Source organism: Dermacentor silvarum, chromosome 8 (genome assembly GCF_013339745.2).
Source record: "Dermacentor silvarum isolate Dsil-2018 chromosome 8, BIME_Dsil_1.4, whole genome shotgun sequence".
In the NCBI taxonomy this organism is placed as follows: Eukaryota; Metazoa; Arthropoda; class Arachnida; order Ixodida; family Ixodidae; genus Dermacentor; species Dermacentor silvarum.
In genome coordinates, this window is record NC_051161.1 from 122,321,490 (window position 1) to 122,339,884 (window position 18,395).

Here is an 18,395-nt window from a genome sequence, read left to right on the forward strand (position 1 = left end):
CGGCAACCCTGTGATCCGTATACTTTTGCTCACGGGTGTACATAATTTTTCTCAATGCTTTTTGGCCCCTTTATGGTTCCATAGCGAGAAAAATTAAGGGGATGCGAGGGGCTGAATGGCTTGATCATTTGTTACTTCCATAGCTAGCTTTATGTACGAAGACTGCATATTCTTAATCTTTAACGTTCTGTTAAAATTCTGCTAACTTCTTGAAACTTTGCAATAGTGCTAGTGTACTTGCTGCTGTTGTTGTCCCTTTGGGGTGAGGGATTGGATGCTCGCATAAACTGTAGCTTATTGCTGGAGTACTGAATGCCGTACATTTTTATTTAAACGAGTGCTGTTTATGGAGAAAGTTTAAAAATATGTGAGAGGCAGGTAGCGGTTAGGAATGCTTTTCATCAACAAATTCTCATGTCGCGCAGCTGTTGAATGCGTTGGCAAGATGGCATGTCTCTTTTGTTAACAATCGCAAAACAGGCAAATGACGACTGTGAGAATGATTGAAAACTAACGGTTATGGTATTCAGCATGGCATCAGATGTCTTGTTGGCGCAAACATTTGTGTATTGGAGCCTTGATATGCATGTTCAGTATTGATCTAGAGCCTTTCAATAATGATTTTGTCTTGCAGTGCACACCTTTCTGGCTGCAAAAAGTCAAAATTTTCAGCATCTGTTGTAACAGCAAGACAGTAAACAAACTGCATGAAAAATTGTAAAAGGCCATATGAAAGGAAAGCCTTAAACCACCCTAGCCGGCTGTTGCTATTTTGCAACACACCAGTTCTGAGCTCCTAAATTGAAATGGGATGCTGAGGCAAAAGAAAGCCAGATTCTGAGTTCCCAAGTTGTTTTGTAACAAGAACATGTTTCGTACATCACCATCTCTGACTTGGAAAACAATGCTTTGCATGCACAGTTTCGACTGCAAGAATTGTGCATGGCTACATCCATTCAAGTGCACAAACTGCAATCTCTGCAATACTGATTATTTTGCACTTTCACAAGGTGTGAAACTTTTCAGTTTTCACTTCAAGGTCTCTAAAGAAGAAAACATCTAGAAATATAAAGATGCTACTTTGCTGTAGGCACCTGTTAAATTTTTTTTTTTTTTTTGCAGTAAGGCAACTAATGTCTCTCCAAGGTAGCAGTTGATGTGAAATGTAATATTCTAGAAGTTAATTAATTAAATGGTGTGAAACAATTTTGGGTGTTATAACTTCACATACAGATACTTAAATGTAAGACAATAAGCAGTTTAGTGCCACCTAAGGCAGTGGGTAACGTTGAGTTAATCTGTGTTGGTAAATTACACTCCTGCAATAGCAAAGCGACCACTCTTACCAGAAGAGGAGGCTTGGTCATAGCTTGGTGAAACAGAACAGGGCCATAAGAATGAAGGCATTCACTGTGGTGGGAGGGTCGGTCATAAATAGCACAGTTACTAAAGAGAGGTCGTGGTAGTGCATTTGCAAAAGTGAGAGGGCTGCTTTCTATTCTATCGCATATTAAGTGTGCAGAGCTGCACTGAGGATATGGCATGAACCTCACAAGCAGTCAACACTATTTTTGTAAGGTCGAGGACGTATGGATGTGCAAATATATTTGCTTCTTTTGTTCCTAATCTAACCTAACTTGACAGAATTGTCGTAAGCGTCCTTTAATTGCGGAGCAGCTGGTGACAAGGGAAAACTTGCACAAGTATCGAGTGTAAACAATGTGCCATTATTTAGTACAATTTGGTAACACCTCGAGGACACCCAATGGGCAGCAGGGGGATCAAAGCTGGAACCCGGGCTGGTCTGTGGGTGCCAGGGGTGTATCCCGTGGGTGCCAGAGTGGCTCTGTGTACCCGAGGTGTATAAGATCGGATGTCTGCAGTCGTGGACAGCCAGTTTTGTATGAGAACACGCCCTGGCGTGCTCTGACCTTGGCGGCCCCAATACATGGATTCCATGGATTCAATGCCTGGATTCCAGCTTTGATCCCCCCCACTGCCCCTTGGGTGGTGCCCCAGAGATTCTGCGCTGCCTACAATCTCAGGTGATCTGCTGAGCCCTCCGTTTGCTGGTTAGAAGTGCCCTGCTAGAGCACTATAATTATATGTAAATAATTTAGTGCTCCAATTTGTAGTGTTTCTACTTGGAACTCAATGTCTGATTTCGTGAGAAGAGTCTTTGCATAAATTCTCGCTTGCCACAGGCCGCTCCACAATTAAAGGATGCTAACAAAAGCTCCGCCACCTAACCTAGCCAAACCTAAACTACCTAGAGCAGCAGTAATCTAAAAAAAAGAAAGAAATAATTCAAGAAAAAAATTAATAACGACTAACATACATGCGGCTCGAACCAAGAACCCGCAGTCGCAATCTCGGTGTCTTCCTATTGCGTCCCAAATCATGAATGGAACTTTGTGCTATTACACAGGTTCTGTATCGGCTGCTATTGCACCCTCAATCAATAGAGTTGTGACTATAGTGAGGGGCCCGCTCATTATTGTCCTTCCAAAAATGAAAGACAATAGGTGCTGGTGCCCTGAAGTTGCAAGATGGACAAGTGAGCTAGTTGGTTGACATTCATTTTCGGAACATTAAAGTGCAACGAAAGAAAACTGAAGACGGAGGACCGACAGGACCAGGCACTTACTCGCAACTGAAGAATTTACTAAACAAGCATGCGCGATCACTTTGATATGTATTTATATGAAGCTTGTCTCTAAAGGTATTACTGGCTCTACCAAACAAATTTAACTTTTGCTGCACCGAAATGCCACAAATACAAGAAAACACATTCAGATCTCTGAGTCACCCCGAGTTACTGGAACAGTGGGTGCAAAAATCACAAAAAGAGAAGTTTGATCTACATTTTCTCCTGCAATAATCAACCTTAACAGTTTTAATAATCAAGTAACAGTATTGATTGTATGTGTAGCATATTTTGCTATGTTCTCTTGTTAGGAACAAGAGATTGAATATTTATACTTGTTAAACATATCCGAATTAAAGGAAAGCAGAGCGAAAGTAAGTTGTGTGGCTTTTATGTGCATGGCTTGTGCTGCTTCATGTGTATGCTTGCAGCATTTTTGGTGTCAGTGTTTATTATCAGTGTTCTTGCCCAAGGCACCCTGTCACTATATAAAGAAAAGAAGATTGCGCTTTTGGTGATTCAGCATTATGGTGTACCAAAAAAAAAAAAAGCTGCCACTTGCCATCTGGTTGTGCCTAGTTCACTCACTATGCCAACCTCTGTTATCATCTACCTGCTCACCGTTGCCCTCATGATGCTTGATGTTTTCAAAATATAGCTTGTAAAAACAAGTGAGCTTTATAAAGAGGTGCAGTTTTATCATGCCATAATGATAGTTGCCTAAAAGTTGGCCGAGTTCGAGAGGTCTTGCAACTGGAGTCACTTCGACACAGCAGTCTTGTTTCAGGGCAGTGTTCAGACTCTGACTAGTTGGAATCAGTGCTATGGTGTCTACCATGCCATCCCTTATAATGCACTGGAAAGTTTTGGGACGTCAAGCTCTATATTTTAAATTTTTGTTCCATTGTTTATAGAGCCTGTACGTCACCTTAAATGCAATAAATGAACACTGATGACACTTGTTTTGTTAACTCGCTTGTCTTGTCCTTGCACTGCTCTTTGACACTTGCAATGTGTACCAACCAGCACAAATCAACATCCTTAAACAACAACTTGCCAGTTGCGGCAAAGATATGGGAGTATGAAATGCAAGATTGGGGCTCTCTTATTTTTCCAAGGGGGTGTATCTTAGATTCTGGCTCGCACTTCAAACTGCACACCCTGGAGCGTGCTGATCCCTGCTTTTTGTCCTTCCAGGGATAGCGTGCCGATGCCCTCGCTGTCGCGATGGGCTCTGTTTCCCCGACCGGCCATGTGCCACTGCATAGCCGTAAAGGACTGAGGCACAGGATGGTGCCCCGACTGACGGGCGACAAAGTGGCTAAGGAGAGCCAGCCGCTCAATGACCTGGCCTCCTCTACTCCCGCCCACCGCAATGATGTCGAGTCGGGCGGAGAGGGCGACTGGACGGCCGACGAGGAGGTGATGGTGGTGGATAAGGAGCCGCTGCTACCCCGGCGGCTCAGTGTGGATGGTGCCAAGGGTGACAGGGCTGGCGCTGCTGCGGGTGACACCCCAGAGTCCATCTGGTCGGTGGCCGTGCAGGTGTTTGTGCCATTCCTCATTGCTGGGTTCGGTACGGTCGGTGCTGGACTGGTGCTGGATGTCATCCAGGTAAGATTCATATCGTAACAACCATGTCATTGATGCGAGTATCAACGATAGTGGGGAACTGTTGCAACGTCTAGGCTTGCAATGCAGGCTTATTCGTATCCCATCTTGAAATGCTAGTGCAGCGCAAACTAGATCACGAAGAAGAGCACATGAATATGCAGACAAGGTGCTAACTTCCAACAAATTGCTGTGCGTTCATCTGCTCATCTCACGACTTTTCCAAGTTTGCATTACATTAATATACTATTTCAAAATGAGACAGTGAAATGCTGCTGATGTTGTGCATGGGATGCGGCCTAATAACCCTGAGGCTCATGCCGCTGAGCAACGTGTGCTTCTCTGTCAGCGAATTTTGTTGCTTTAGAGGAGTAATGGACAGTTACAAAACTGTAAGCTGGCTACTCTGTAAGGCTGTTTTTTAAGCCAGAACTCGTCCACTGGCTACATTTCTCCCTCTGGGCACCGTCCTAAGGAGGGAGCGCAAGCCACAATGGCTTTCTGAGAATTATTCCAAAGGTTTCAGGTCATCATTGTTCTCTCCAGTGCGAGGAAATATATTGTTCTTATTCAATAGCATACCTGCTAACTCTCCCGAATTGTCCGAGAGCCTCCCGAATTGTTGTCACATCTCCCGATTGTACGGATGCGGCCTCAAATGTCCTGAAAAGTAGCCGCCACAGCACCGCATTTCTTTTTATCTTTTTCTTGCTTTTTTCTTTTTTTTTTTTACGCCCTGGATTTACCGGATTAGCTCGTCTCAGGCTGGGTCGCGCGTTTTTTAGCAATCCAGTCGTTTGTGACCGTGAGTGCGTTAGGCTTCAATTGGCTTTGTCAGGTTGTAGAGTGAAGTGCCAATGCCGAACTACCCTCTGTTTCCCCTAGTTTAGGTCATTGGAACGATTGATTGCACTTTCAGAAGCCAAGAATAAGTACTTGCAAGTATTTCTGAGATCATACACGACTGAGTTTCTGTGCTTTGTCACTTCGCGGAGTCGTGACAAGTATGGACTCTGTACCACGTGTGCCGTTTCGCACGGCCGTAAGCTGTTATGGGCTCATTGCAATAGCTGTTCCCGTTCACGATGGTGATCGTAACTGCTTTCGCTCGAAATGCGAAAAAAGTACCCGGTTCCCGCCGGGATCAAACCTGCACCCGCTGCGTGGGAGCCAGATACTCTACCACTGAGCCACGCAAGCGCTTGCTATCGGGCACCGGACAAATGCACTCTAAACAGAGCGCAGACGATTCGAGCCTCCGCCAGTATGGTGGCGCCATCTAGTTAAGGTGCCTGCAAAATGCAGCGTGCGCGTGCGCAGACGACGAGATGCCATTCAGACGAGGCACACAATAAAAAAAAAACGCGACCCCAGCCTCCTTCAGTATGGTGGCGCGCCATCTAGTAAAGGTGCCTGCAAATGTCACAGGCCTGCGCGGCCAGGCATCATTGGGCTCAGCAGACTGCTGTGCAGCAGACTGCTGTGAACAGAGCATTACAAGCCGCAGCTCGCCGTTGACGCCAGGCTGGCAGTTCAGATCGTTCTCGTCAAAACGAGGTGAAAGACTTTGTCACGAAAACCCTGGTGTGCGTGGTGCCAAAATTGGAGCTACTCTTGAGCCGCTCCACCAGCTTACGCTGTGACTGTGCTGCGTGTGCCGTGCAGGCCTGTGACTTTTTGGGGGGACCTCCCCCCCTCGCGCGGCGGTCTCCCGAATTTTTATGTTGCCAGGTTAGCAGGTTATTGCCTTTACCACAGCCGAACCCCTCCAGAGTAGAGGGATATGTGGGGACTCGGCATTGGGTAAAGGCTATTGAATGGAAACAATTAATCCTTCATTCTGCTACCTAGCCTGCAGATATGGCTTTTTGTTTAAACGACAGGTCTTTCTTGCACATGAAAAGCATTCTTTTCTTGCATATTGTCAATTCTGACCAATGCCTTGGAAGAGCTGGAAACTAACAACAAGTTGAGGGGTTGGGTTCTACATCGTGGCACAGCTCTTCGCCAGACCATTGGTGGCTTTTTTGGCTGTGTCACGCAACATTTCAAAATCTAAATAAAGAATTGAATTTGAATCAACTGTTGGGAACGTTACTTTACGTGAATGTGCAAAAGTATCGTTTTTTTTTTTTTACATTATTTTGTGCAGCGAAAACAAGTCTTTCTGTCAAGCTGTAATGAAGGCTCTTCATGATGGTTCTTACGTTAATCTTTTCTTGCCATGTAGAAAGGGCTTGCTCCAACCAAATGATTGTTTTATTAAAGTGCACCATTGTTACAAAGTACAGTACTGCCGCAGTAAAAGATGGCACTCTGCAGTAGTCGCTGTGACCATGTCACTGAAAGATTAGCACTTTAGGCACTCAGTGTGTAGTGCTCTCCGGTGCCGGTAAAGGCTCGTAAAGGCGCAGTGAATAGTTCAGAGTTTTTCATCAGACCAACGCACATTCAAAATGATAAGGACAGAAAGAAGCACTAGGCAGGCAGTGCTTTGTCCCTTTCCATTCCTTTGCCTTCAGTCTTTTCGAATGCCTGCTTCTTCGTGAAAGTAATGGATTGTTACCGTATCCAGCCTGCAGTCCTTTAGCCTAATACTGTGATTTTCCGCATTCACTTGAGTTGACTAGAAGCTTTGAGTAGTATGCTCGGCTGAACAATTTGCCAGAGACGTAATTGTACTTTGGGAAGTCATCGTAGCACAAATAAAGTAGGCATGAAGAGCAGCAGAGAGACAGGAGACACGGCAGCATTGGTGCTGTTTAGGTGACAGGACAGAAGGCAGAACAGCACAGATGCTGTTTAACAGACAGAACAATAGACAGGACAGTATGGAGGCTGTTCAGAAGACAGGATAGCGCCTGTGCTCTCCGGTCTTCTGTTATTTGTGTCTGTCGTATTTGTGCTACGATGCCTTCCCCCAAGTATCAGCCAGCATGCCCAACAGTAAGTTCCTTTTGAGTAATTGTATGCTGAAAGATTCCATGTCACCCTGGTTGCTTGCAGCACTGGAAGGTGTTCCAGAAGGTGTCCGAGCTGTTCATCCTTGTGCCGGCACTACTGGGGCTCAAGGGAAACCTGGAGATGACGCTGGCCTCGCGCCTCTCCACTCAGGTGGGTCACTTGGTGACAAGCCAGCCTCTGGTGTCGCATTGCGGTTTCCTGCTTCCAATGGAGCAAAGGGTGCTGTGGGAGGCATACGGGAGTTTCCTACAATGCTGCTGCCTGTGAGAAAACTCGGCGCTACGTGTTTGCAAGTGTCCTGACTAGCGAGCAATTTTGCGCATAATTATGCTAGCAGCCACGCACCTGTAATCCAGTTAGCTTTGTCGGCAAGGGCAAGATGGTAAAGCACCTGTGTAGTCTAATTTAGGCGCACGTTACAGAACCCTAACTAGTCAAAACCAGTGCGGAGCCCCCCGCTATGTCATCTCTCATAGATGCGGTGTTTCTTTAGGGCATTAAAGGGGCACACAGGTCTTAGAGACTGAAAAATTGTGGGAAAATAGATTTCTTAAAAATGGTACTTTTTAATTCTACAGAGACTGATGCATGTTCTTGGAAATTTTCTCGTATCTTTGATTGATATTTTAGTCGTCGTAGAATTTTATATCACACCTGCCAGCAACATTTCTACTAATGGACATGCAAAAAAAGGGCCTTTCTCTGCGACAGGCAGCTGCCATTCTCTTTCCAATCGCAGCCATCTTGGTCTCATTTGAAAGAGCTGCTCTTCTTTATATTTCACATTGCTGCAACTCCAGATCTGAAGGAAAAGCTCGCAAAAAAGCAGTCCGGACGTGCTATTCCAATTGTCGACTGAGACACGTGACAATAAGCGCGCCACGCCACTGGCACATTTTTGCAGTTGTCTGCGCAGACGTGTTATATGGGGGCCATCTTGCCTAGAGTGCACAAATCGTCGCATGTAGCAATGTTGAATTCATGGCCAAAGTTTTCATCAAAGCATAAATTCGGCAGACGGAAGAAATGAATGGTGTTCAACTTTCAGAAATGTGCAATACCTTCGGAAGATGTTGGCAATAGTTTGCTTCCCATGCAGAGCATCACCGAATCCCACAACTGTAGACTAGGCCTATGACATGGGCGCGGTCCTGAGAGTAACCGCATTTGGCAGACGTTTCAGCACAACACTGTTATGCTACAGCCTGCCAATTTGCAGAAGAATGAGAAGGAGGCTCAAGAAAAGCTACAAGACATTGCTTCAACACCGGATATTAAGCGAAAATCTGGACTTTCTCGTTCGTGCTGACGACGCTGCGGCTGCCTCAGACCCGATACAGCTTCATTTATATTGTTGTCTATAAATGGGCTGCTGTCTTGTGTGAATTGCAAGATGTGTGGGGCGATGTGACAGTGGGCAAAGGTGAACCTTACAATGACTTCGCCTTAAAGGTGGTTATCACGTATGCAGTCTGCGGTGAAGCCGCGTCGGCGTGGAGTTTGCCGCAGGTGAACAACTACCGTGCGTGCAAAACATCATTTGTGAACATTTTCATGCACGTGCAATGTAGAGCACTGAGAATCGGCAAACGGCGCTAAATTAAATTTTTTTTCTATACATACTGAGACATGGCAGGGGCGAGGGGCAGGGCAACTTGAAGACGAAGCTAATGCTCGTGTTGACTCAAGCTGCTAAGATGTTTATGTCCAAGAGCACCCTCGCAGTCCAAAAGCTCTATGGTAAACTGAAGCTCAAGAACTCAGGCAACATAGCCGTTTTGTATGATGGTTCCTGGATGACGCTTGGCCACTCATCTCACATCTGTGTCAGCACAGTCATCAAACTTTTTTCGGGACTAATAATTGACTATGTTGAGATGTGCAATTTTTTTTTTTTTTTGCATGCAAACGTAGACTAAAATAAGATTACCTGCTTTACCAGTCTTGGAAGGAAAAGCATGTATGCCAAAAGAACTTTAACAAGAAAGCTGGAGAAATGGAAGTGGAAGCTGCACTTATTTTGTTCCAAAGATCAATAGAAAAACACAGCCTCAGATAGACTACTATACTCTCAGACGGTGATAGCCATGCCTTCCTTGCCCTACAGGAAGCCAAGGCGTATCAGTAAATTCCCATCAGCAAAGAAGACTGTGTCAGCCATGTGGAAAAAAGAATGGAAACGGCACTGTGCAAACTTACTTACGAAAAAACGTAGCCGGATCCGAGAGCCTTGGTGACAAAGGAAAACTGACTGGCGACCTGATCACCAAGCTCAGTACATGTTATAGCTGGGCTCTCAAATGAAGCAAAGGTGGCATGAAGGCCATTCACGATGCTGTCATGGCAACCTATTACCATGTTACTTCTTATGTTGTAGTGTCAAATAACAGTTTGTGCCAACATGTGGCAAAGGCAAAAGGTGAGCCGGCACCAAAATATTCCTACAACTTGCCACCACATATTTGCAAGGCCCTCTTTCTGGTGTAAGAGCGCTCGTCTCATGAGAGGTTTCTTGAGCGTTGCCAGCGGGGGGAAATTCAGAACAGTAATCAGCATTTTCATTGCGTGGTATGGGCACATTCATCAAAGGAGCAACATTAATCGCTGTTTGCTGCGCAGACTGCTGTGGGCAAGGCTATGTTGAAATTCAATGCAGGAAACAAAAAAAAAAGCCTCAGAAGCGATTCTGAAGGAACCGAAAATCAGTTCTGGCTTACCTGTTACTAAACACATGGTAGAGAAAGACCACTGCAGAGCAACGACTTCAGCACGCAAATGTGCCTCTGCAGAAAACACGCAGCGGACGTTAATCCTTTCCCTACCGTGAAAAAACAAGAAAATTTTACCAAATTTACCAGAAATATTTTTTCGCTCATTCAATGCAGTTCTTTATTGCACAAATTGTGTAAAAAAGATAGTTTCAAGAAACTATCGCCGTCAAGCAGTGGGAGGCCCAGCTGACAAGCCCGAGCCCTGAAGACCAGCATCGCCTGGTGAGCAGGGCCAAGCTATCGGCTCAGGCCCACGGCATCCTGGACTAGGGACGCCGCCCACCTCGGACGATTTTAGCGTCTCCTCATTTCTCTAAATAAAGTTTATTCCTCCTCCTCCTCGAAGAAGGCTTCACTGCATGGCCCTAGTGTCTCGCAAAAAAAAAGCATTCTGCAGGGCTCGATACACTATGAAAAAACAGAATACGAAGAAAAAATAAACCAATACGATCCAAAAACATGCTCATGAATGGCGGCTACTTTTCCGCAGCTCCAAAAGCAGTTAGTAGGCAGTCTTCATACGCTAGACTGACAGGCAGCCGCAAGGTCCGCCGGTCCATCTACAGAATCGTTGTCATCAGACTCCTCAGATGAGAACCCATCACTTTCTGCTTTCGTGCAGAAGTCTACAGAGCTGCCGTCTGGTGAGGAGTCATTAAAATACTTTCTTTTACGCGCGCTTTCATTGCCTCATTTCGAGGAGGCAGCCATGTTTAATGCGGGGGTGTCAGAGGCGGCAATATAGTGAAAGGCGAGATACAATACTGCTGTCTTGCACAACATGGACAAGTGTAGCCATCTAGTGTCAGGAATCGTAACTATAGATGCAATAGGATGAGTATAGACGTCATAGGTTCCCTGTGCGACACATTTTTGTTTATGACGACTACAGTCATCATTGGTTACATTGGTACAAAATTTCATGATGACTATACTCACCAATGGGAGATAAAGGGTTAAAAACGCCACTTGGGTCTTTGCAACCAAAAAAAGAGTACATTTGTGATGCCTACTGATCACAGTGAAATTATTACAGCACACAATGGTATGAGCGAATCTTTTAATTAGGCCTCTGAAAATTTGTAATTTCACCTATAATCAGGAGTGTCCATGTTTGCAAGATGAAATTCGAACTGCTATAGGGTAACTAAAAGTTGTCATATCAAAAAAAAAAAGTATTACTGCCATTGTGTGCCTTATGCTTTGTAACGTCTAGGCATGTGCCAATAGTAACGCTCTGAGAAGTTGCTTTTGTGTTATTGTACCTAGAAACAATAGTTAATTCATTTTAATTCACTCTGGAAATAATTGACCTATGGAAAAAGTAACTGCATTTTAGAGATCAGAATGAAAAACTGAACCAGGTTACCAAGTTTCATCGAAATAACTAACAAAATTTAAAAAATTACTCGAGACAAGTGTGCCCCCTTAAACCCTACGAATCAATCAATCAATTGACTTCCCAGTAGTATTGCATGTCTTCAACAAAATGACTTCCTTTTTACCACATTTCCTCTCTGTTTTCTTTTTTTTTCATTTTTTGCTTTCAGAATTAATGGAAACATTTGTATTTGATATACGAAGACGACCTTTTTGTAATTATCACGCTAAATAAAGTGTTTCTATTCAAACAAACTTAGTATTTTAAAGCTGCCTGTCTTGCATTCGCCTCTCAGAATCTGTATAAGGATGCCTGCCTCTACTGCATGTGCTACTGATTAGTATGTTTTGGGTGCCTGGTAGGAACCCCAAGTGGTCCAGATTAATCTATACCCTTCACCTACAGGATCTCTCACAGTCCCAGTGTTACTTTGGGACATTAACCCCAATCAATCAATCCATCAATCGATCAATTGCACTACTGGTAGCAAATCTTGAGAAAAGCACTGGGATTGCTGTCTTCCTGCAGGCAAACTTGGGGAAAATGGACACTGCAGCCGAGCAGTGGAGGATGGCCACGGGGAACCTAGCATTGCTCCAGGTAGGTGCACCCTTACCCGTGCTGCCTGCATTGTCTGAAAAGTAGTTGCTCTCGGGTACTAGGCAAAAACACCAGTGAGTGACAAGTATTGCGCACTGTTTAAACGCAGATGGGACAGTCCTGTGCACAACAAACTGAAATGACGTTTGAAGTGTGAGCCATAAGATGCTTTCTAAGTACCCTTTCTAAGAGCGACCGTTTTATGTTGTAGGCTACACATAATTCTCACCACTTGCTCTTGGTACCTCACCTGAAGTTGGATTCTGCTGCAGGCATAGGTCGCCATACTCACTCCACGTCTATTTCTCAGGCTTGAGATAGTGCGACGGAAGGGCATGAGTTTGAAAGAGAGCAAGTGCCAATGAGTCTGAGTGGACGTGAGTATGAACAGGAGTGACTGTCGGCGAGCGCGAGTGAATATGATTGTGTATGTGAGTGAGTGCCGGTGAGTGTGAGTTAAGGGGGGACGCGGCTTTCGCATCGCGAAAAATGGCTAAAAAATCAGATTTTTTGAAAATCACATTTTCAGTTTCTGTAACTCTTATTCTATCTGATTCCGAAATATCATCACTGAAAACCAAGTAGAAGTGCTCTAAAAAAATTTTTATATCAGCCAAGGTGCCGAAAAATTGCGCGGAAATCGCGAAAAAACGGCGTTTTTCAAGCCACGATATCTCCGGAACGGCGCAGCCGAGCGCCGCCATCTTGGTCTCGTTGGAAAGCGCATCAGCGTTGCCAGATTGGACAGTAGAGACGACACCAGAAACTCGCTAAAATTTCCCCAGATTTCACCAGAAACTAAAATTGACGAAAAATTACTAAAAATCATCATTTCTTGTGAATAAACAAACACTCGCGAAAGTTTTTTTTAATTTTTTTGTTGCAACTTTAGCGAGTGTTTGTTTATTCGCAAGAAATGTGCGCGTAAAGTGGGCGCGTCGAACTCTGGACTACAAAATTAACATTCGTCAAGTACTCACTTTATTATTTACAAATTTAGTCATGATGAGGTGCCTTTAATCATCACTTGGAGCATCGTAGATGTCTGAACGAAACCTGCTTAGCATATCGTCTGTGATAGCAAACTTCACGCAACAGCCGTCTCTGGAGGCACACGCTGTGCGAATTCGTACAATGGAACCCAAAGTTTTCAGTGACATCTTGTTTCTGTACTTTGTCTTCACACAAGTGACCTGACTGAAGACACGGTCCACCACTGCATTTGACACTGGGCACGAAAGGCATGCCAGCGAATACAATGCAAGTTCTTTGTAGGGTTTTCACCCATGGCATTTTCAAACTTCAAAATCCCTGCCCAGAATGTTGCAGAATCCTCTGGAAGTTTGCCTTCGAAGACGGCCTCCTCAAGATACATAACAATTCTCCTGTATTGTATTTCAATAACGTCCAGGTTTTTTTCAATCAGATGTTGAAGTGGAAGTTGCAAAACAGAATGTCGTGCAGTTTGAGACAAGATTCGCGAAGGGTGAAGTCCACTCATGCCCTGAAAAATGGCTTGATTGGAGGGAAGACGCTTTTCCTTTACTCACTTCACTTGAACAGCTGGCGCCGTCTAGTGAAGCTCCTCATAACTAGACATGCGTTGCAAATAGAAGCTTTGGTTGACTCTGCCAACGGATGCGTTGACTCTGCACTCTGACTATGCCCTAGCGGTAGCTTATCAGCCTTACGATCGGGCGGCCATAGGCACTCCCTAGTGGTAAACGTTTGGATGAGCAGCGACGGTGGGCAGTATTTCGGTAGAGTGGTTTTCCCCAGATTTCACCAGATGTTGTCTGGTGTAGAAGTTTGCTAGCCTGGCCACCAAAAGCTCCAGATTTTCACCAGATTTCCGAAATCTGGTGACGAGTTTCACCAGATGGCAACGCTGAAGCGCATTTCTCCATCTTCAAATGTGCCGCTTCAGCTATCTCCTCCATACAGAAACAAGCACACAAAAAGCAAATGATTGAAGGTCGTGCCGGAGCCACCGATTGGCCGCGCCCGCCACGTGACTCCAGCGCGGTTCGCCATTGGTCCGGTGCTCGCTCTGTGATGGCGTCGTCTGCTCTGCTTGTTGCGGTCTCCTCGCGAGCTCCGGACTGTTTCCATAATCTCGACGAGTGTTAAAGCGGGCGCTACGCGGACATCGCAGTAGCGTGGCCGATTCCGCTTTTTGTGGACGTCTCAGACCCGCGGCTAAGCATTCCGAGCATCGGTGACGCGGACTTCGCGACCAAGCTTCGGGCACGGAATGCTCGGACACGCGGCTAAGCCTTTCGCGCGTAGGCGTCTCCGACTCGGCGATGAAGCACATCGCGCGCGGACTTCTCGGATCCTTGCCTAAGCATTTCGCGCGTCGGCACCTCGGATTGTGTGACTAAGCTAATCGAGCATCGACTCGTCGAGCCCGCGGCTAGGCATTTCGCGCGTCGGCACATCGCTCATCGAGTGTCGACTCCTCGTACCCGCGGCTAGGCACTTCGCGCGTCGGCACCTCGAGCGTCGACTCCTCGAGCCCGCGGCTAGGCTATTCGCGTGTCGGCACATCGCTCATCGAGTGTCGACACCTCGAGCGTCTATTCCTCGGACCCGCGGCTAGGCATTTCGCACGTCGGCACCTCGGACTGCGCGATTGAGCTTACCGAGCGTTTGGACCCGCGACCAGGCATTTCGCGCATCGGCACCTCGGACTGCGCGACTAAGCTCGTCGAGCGTCTATTCCGCGGACGTGCGACGAGGCATTTCGCACATCGGCACCTCGGACCCGCGACTTGGCACATCGCGCGCCGACTCTATTATCGTAATGCCACGATATCTCGTAACAATACCTATCATATCACCCCTTTAATTCATAAAGAGAACCTCATCATGAGCTCTATTCACTAGGCCACTTGGGCTGGCACAGACGCCTGGCTGCAGAAGTGAGGCATGATACAAAAGTACAGGCTGGAAAGCACCTAGCAGCTGCATTGCTGCCTATCTATCAGTGGCTCTCCTAACCTCCATAGCCATTGTCAATGGAAGATGATTCAGAAGCCTGCTGAGAGCCTTCATTCAGTAACATGGTCGATTCTACCAAAAGAAAACAATGCCTCACTGACTGCACTAGAGGCTGCTATCAATGAGGCAGTCTGCAGATACAACGCTAGAACTACTGTATATTTATGCCCACATAGTTCTTCACCTCACTTGGTTTGAAACCCAGGCACCATGCTCTTTGTAGAGCAGCAGTAAAGAATGCCATACAGACATGAAAAAGGCAGAACGAAGGCTCAGCAGACCAGAGGCCACATGTCCAAGAAGCCCCACGTCACAAAACGCATCAAAGATTAGAACTTTGGTGCATTTTAGAGAACTGAAGAGAAGGTGCAACTTTGAGAGCCGTTTTCTCAAAACTGTTTTTTCGCCTTTCTGCTCAGTTTCTGGAGCTGATTTCTTCGTTACCGTTTAGCCTATTTTGATTCTGTTTTTTTTGTCACATTCCTTGGACTACAGTGCAGGTCGAGACAGTCTTGCATTTTCATCTTGACTTTTTATAAATTTATGGCATGGCTATTCGTTCACCCCGAAAGTGTGCTTGGTGCGAAGGTAACTTGAAAAATGACTATCTAAAAAATTTGAGTTGCGAAAAAAAAAAAGTAAGACTGTCACGACCTTCAGCACGCATTGAGCTATGCAGTCAATACTCAACGAGCCTTCCATCATGTTTTTTAAGCTCCCTAGGCCCTCCAGAAAGTTCAAGAGAGAAAAATTCTGCTCAATAAAATGTTCTCAAGGTATCACTCTGAAACTTTTATGGAAGTATCAGGGAGACATTCTAAACATTTGTGCCAATTTTCATCAAAATCCATGAAGAAATCAGGAAGTTGATATTCAAAGCCACGTCCCCCCTTAGCACAAGTATGAGCGTGAGTTGGTGCCGTAAGCGAGAACGGGAGTGAATGTGAGTGAGTGTTGGTGAGCATGAGTAGGTTAGTGCCAACAAGTGTGAGTGAACGTGAGTACGAGTGACTAGCCTACAGAAATATTGGCGAGTGAGTATCGGCTTATTGTGTTGACCTATGGTGGCATACGGAAGGAAACTGATGTGGTCCCCCAACATTAAAGGTCTGGTGAGCTCTTTCAGTGCCTACCTTGAGTGGGCCGTTTAAGCAGCTTGCGTACTCGCCATCTTTGCATGAATTGTAGCACTTTTGCAGCTAACTTGTGTCATTGCCCTGTTGGAGCCAATGCTGTAAGCTTTCTGTCTGAGCGTTGGAACTCGTTGCCCTTTCTTACACTTGAAAGATATGGCCTTAGGGACTTTGCTGAAGATAAGGAAGGGCAATACAGCCCCTGTCATTGTGTGCCACAATGCACAACACAGTTGCAAACCAGCTATGACATGAAAGAAGCTAAGTGATACTGTCAGCTGTTCATGGTCTGATTGTGCTGCTGCTGAAAGTTGTGCAGATATCCGTTCTGTTTGCAAATTAAGTTGATCTCCCTATCTTTTACTTTATGAGACCACAGCTGCAATGCAAGTGCTACTTATAAGTGACTCTCTGTTTGAGACATTGTAGCCCTGTTTCATTTCACTTGTTGACACTTCCCATGCTGTTCATCTATTTAGGCTTGAAGCAGAAGACAGACGATGACTGTAAGTATATGGCCTGTGAGGCTTCGTGTGCGGCATGTCATCATGGTGCCTACATCGCTGGCAGTGCCAAAGGAACGCAATTGACATTCATTATTGTCATGGTGCATTATTATATCTGCAATGTTAAATTGGTGCACAGAGCTTCATTTGACCTCATGCCCAGCTAGTGAATCTTGGAGCACTGATTCTGTCCATGTTGATAGCAGCAGGAAAAGCTGCATGCAGAGAAAATAAATGAACAGGTTTAAGTTCAGCTTGGCGAGTGTACCAGCTGGTTGTTTCCAAGGCATTTTACCATTTGGGTGTGTCTAGAAGATTGCACATAGGTAGGGGATGGCTGCTACAAACCCAAATGTATTGTATACACAGGTATTCCACAATATTCGGCTGAGACACTTAAGATTGCTTACGTGTGGGAATGTGAAAATTATAGTCCCTTTGGTGAAACGGGCGGCACCTTTAGTCATCTCGATGGCTGTGACGTGACGTGTGCAATCACGCATGCACTAGACGCACCTTTAGTCAGCCTAACCATGGAGCCGCGGTGGCGTCTGGGAAGTGTGCTTGCCTTGCCCTCCAGAGGCCCGGGTTCGATTCCCACCCAGACCGAAATGTACCAAACTTTCTTTTCAGTGCCATTAATTTACTTAGTTTACAGGAACCTCCCTGAGAAATTTAAAGTTAACTTGAGCCTTTCTGCTGCTTTCGAGCCTCTTTGTGCTGTTGGCCATGTTTGGTACCATTGATAGGTCACTCCGCCGCCGGATTTTCACGTAATGGAGCATATAATGCTTTCCCATTAATACTGCCTTCGCTTCCACCACCTGTAAGGCCACCACATTGTCCTGAACTTTATTATGAGCGATCAGTAAGGTCTCCCCCACTTCTTCTCAATCACAGCATGTAGTCATGTGTGTCGTCTTTCTGCCAGCATGCAGCATCTTGCGCTGTTGTCGAGACAAGCCCTTGCCAAGTTGCCCAGTGAACACTTGTCACGCTGTCTTTTCTGTAGTGCACAAATGGTGGCCAACCCATCACTTAAATAACATTTACTGTGCAGTTAGTGCACTGCTCTTGCTTTTTCACAGTCGTCCCCCCTATATCTAATGCATCAAGCAAGAGCATCATGCGAGCTGCGCAGTAATCATCAATGGGCTGGCCACAATGTTTTTGGCAGTCATGAATTGCGGGAAAGCTAGCCTGACAGTTTTCAATGGGAAGCTGTTGCTCACATCTCTGAGTTGCGTGGTGCAGTGCCAGGCGACTGTGGTGGGCTTCCTCGCATCGCTGTTTGCCATGGTGATAGGCTGGATCCCCGAGGGGGTGTTCAGCTGGCGGCACGCACTGCTGCTGTGTGCCAGCAGCCTGCTGACGGCCAGCGTGGCCAGCCTGGTACTAGGCCTGGTGATGATCGGAGTGGTCATTGCTTCGCGCAAGTGCCATGTGAACCCGGACAATGTGGCCACGCCCATCGCGGCCTCGCTCGGTGACCTCACCACCCTGGCGCTACTCGCCCTGGTTGCCAGTTTCCTCTACGCCTGCCTTGGTGAGTACTCTAGACTCAAAAGACCGGAAAGTCGGACTAATTCACAGCGGTCAATAATAGTGAACAGCATAAAGCAGCAAGGACCTATGGCATGAAACATTTGTCCAGCCAAATCACGGCTAGAGGGGACGTGCATCACAAAATGTTAGTCGTCTGTTGTCTTTCGCGGTGGCGGTTGCTGGTGTTGCTCTCCAGTTTGGGCACTCTGCTGAGTCCTGCCTTTCATAGCATAC

General features: G+C 46.0%; 1 protein-coding gene across 8 annotated transcripts in view; it reads left to right on the plus strand.

Moving 5' to 3' along the window:
• The window catches only part of LOC119461658 (solute carrier family 41 member 1), a 54,738-nt gene that overhangs the window by 10,062 nt on the left and 26,281 nt on the right, over nt 1–18,395 (plus strand). For all 8 annotated transcript variants that reach the window (XR_007468199.1, XR_007468202.1, XR_007468197.1 and 5 more), the window contains 4 exons: nt 3,845–4,261; nt 7,265–7,372; nt 11,903–11,974; nt 17,871–18,162. Coding sequence is in view for 2 of the 8 variants with exons in the window: in XM_049671854.1 (XP_049527811.1) it covers nt 3,875–4,261; nt 7,265–7,372; nt 11,903–11,974; nt 17,871–18,162 (859 nt within the window). In the remaining 6 variants the exon portion in view is untranslated. The remainder of the gene's footprint in view (nt 1–3,844; nt 4,262–7,264; nt 7,373–11,902; nt 11,975–17,870; nt 18,163–18,395) is intronic.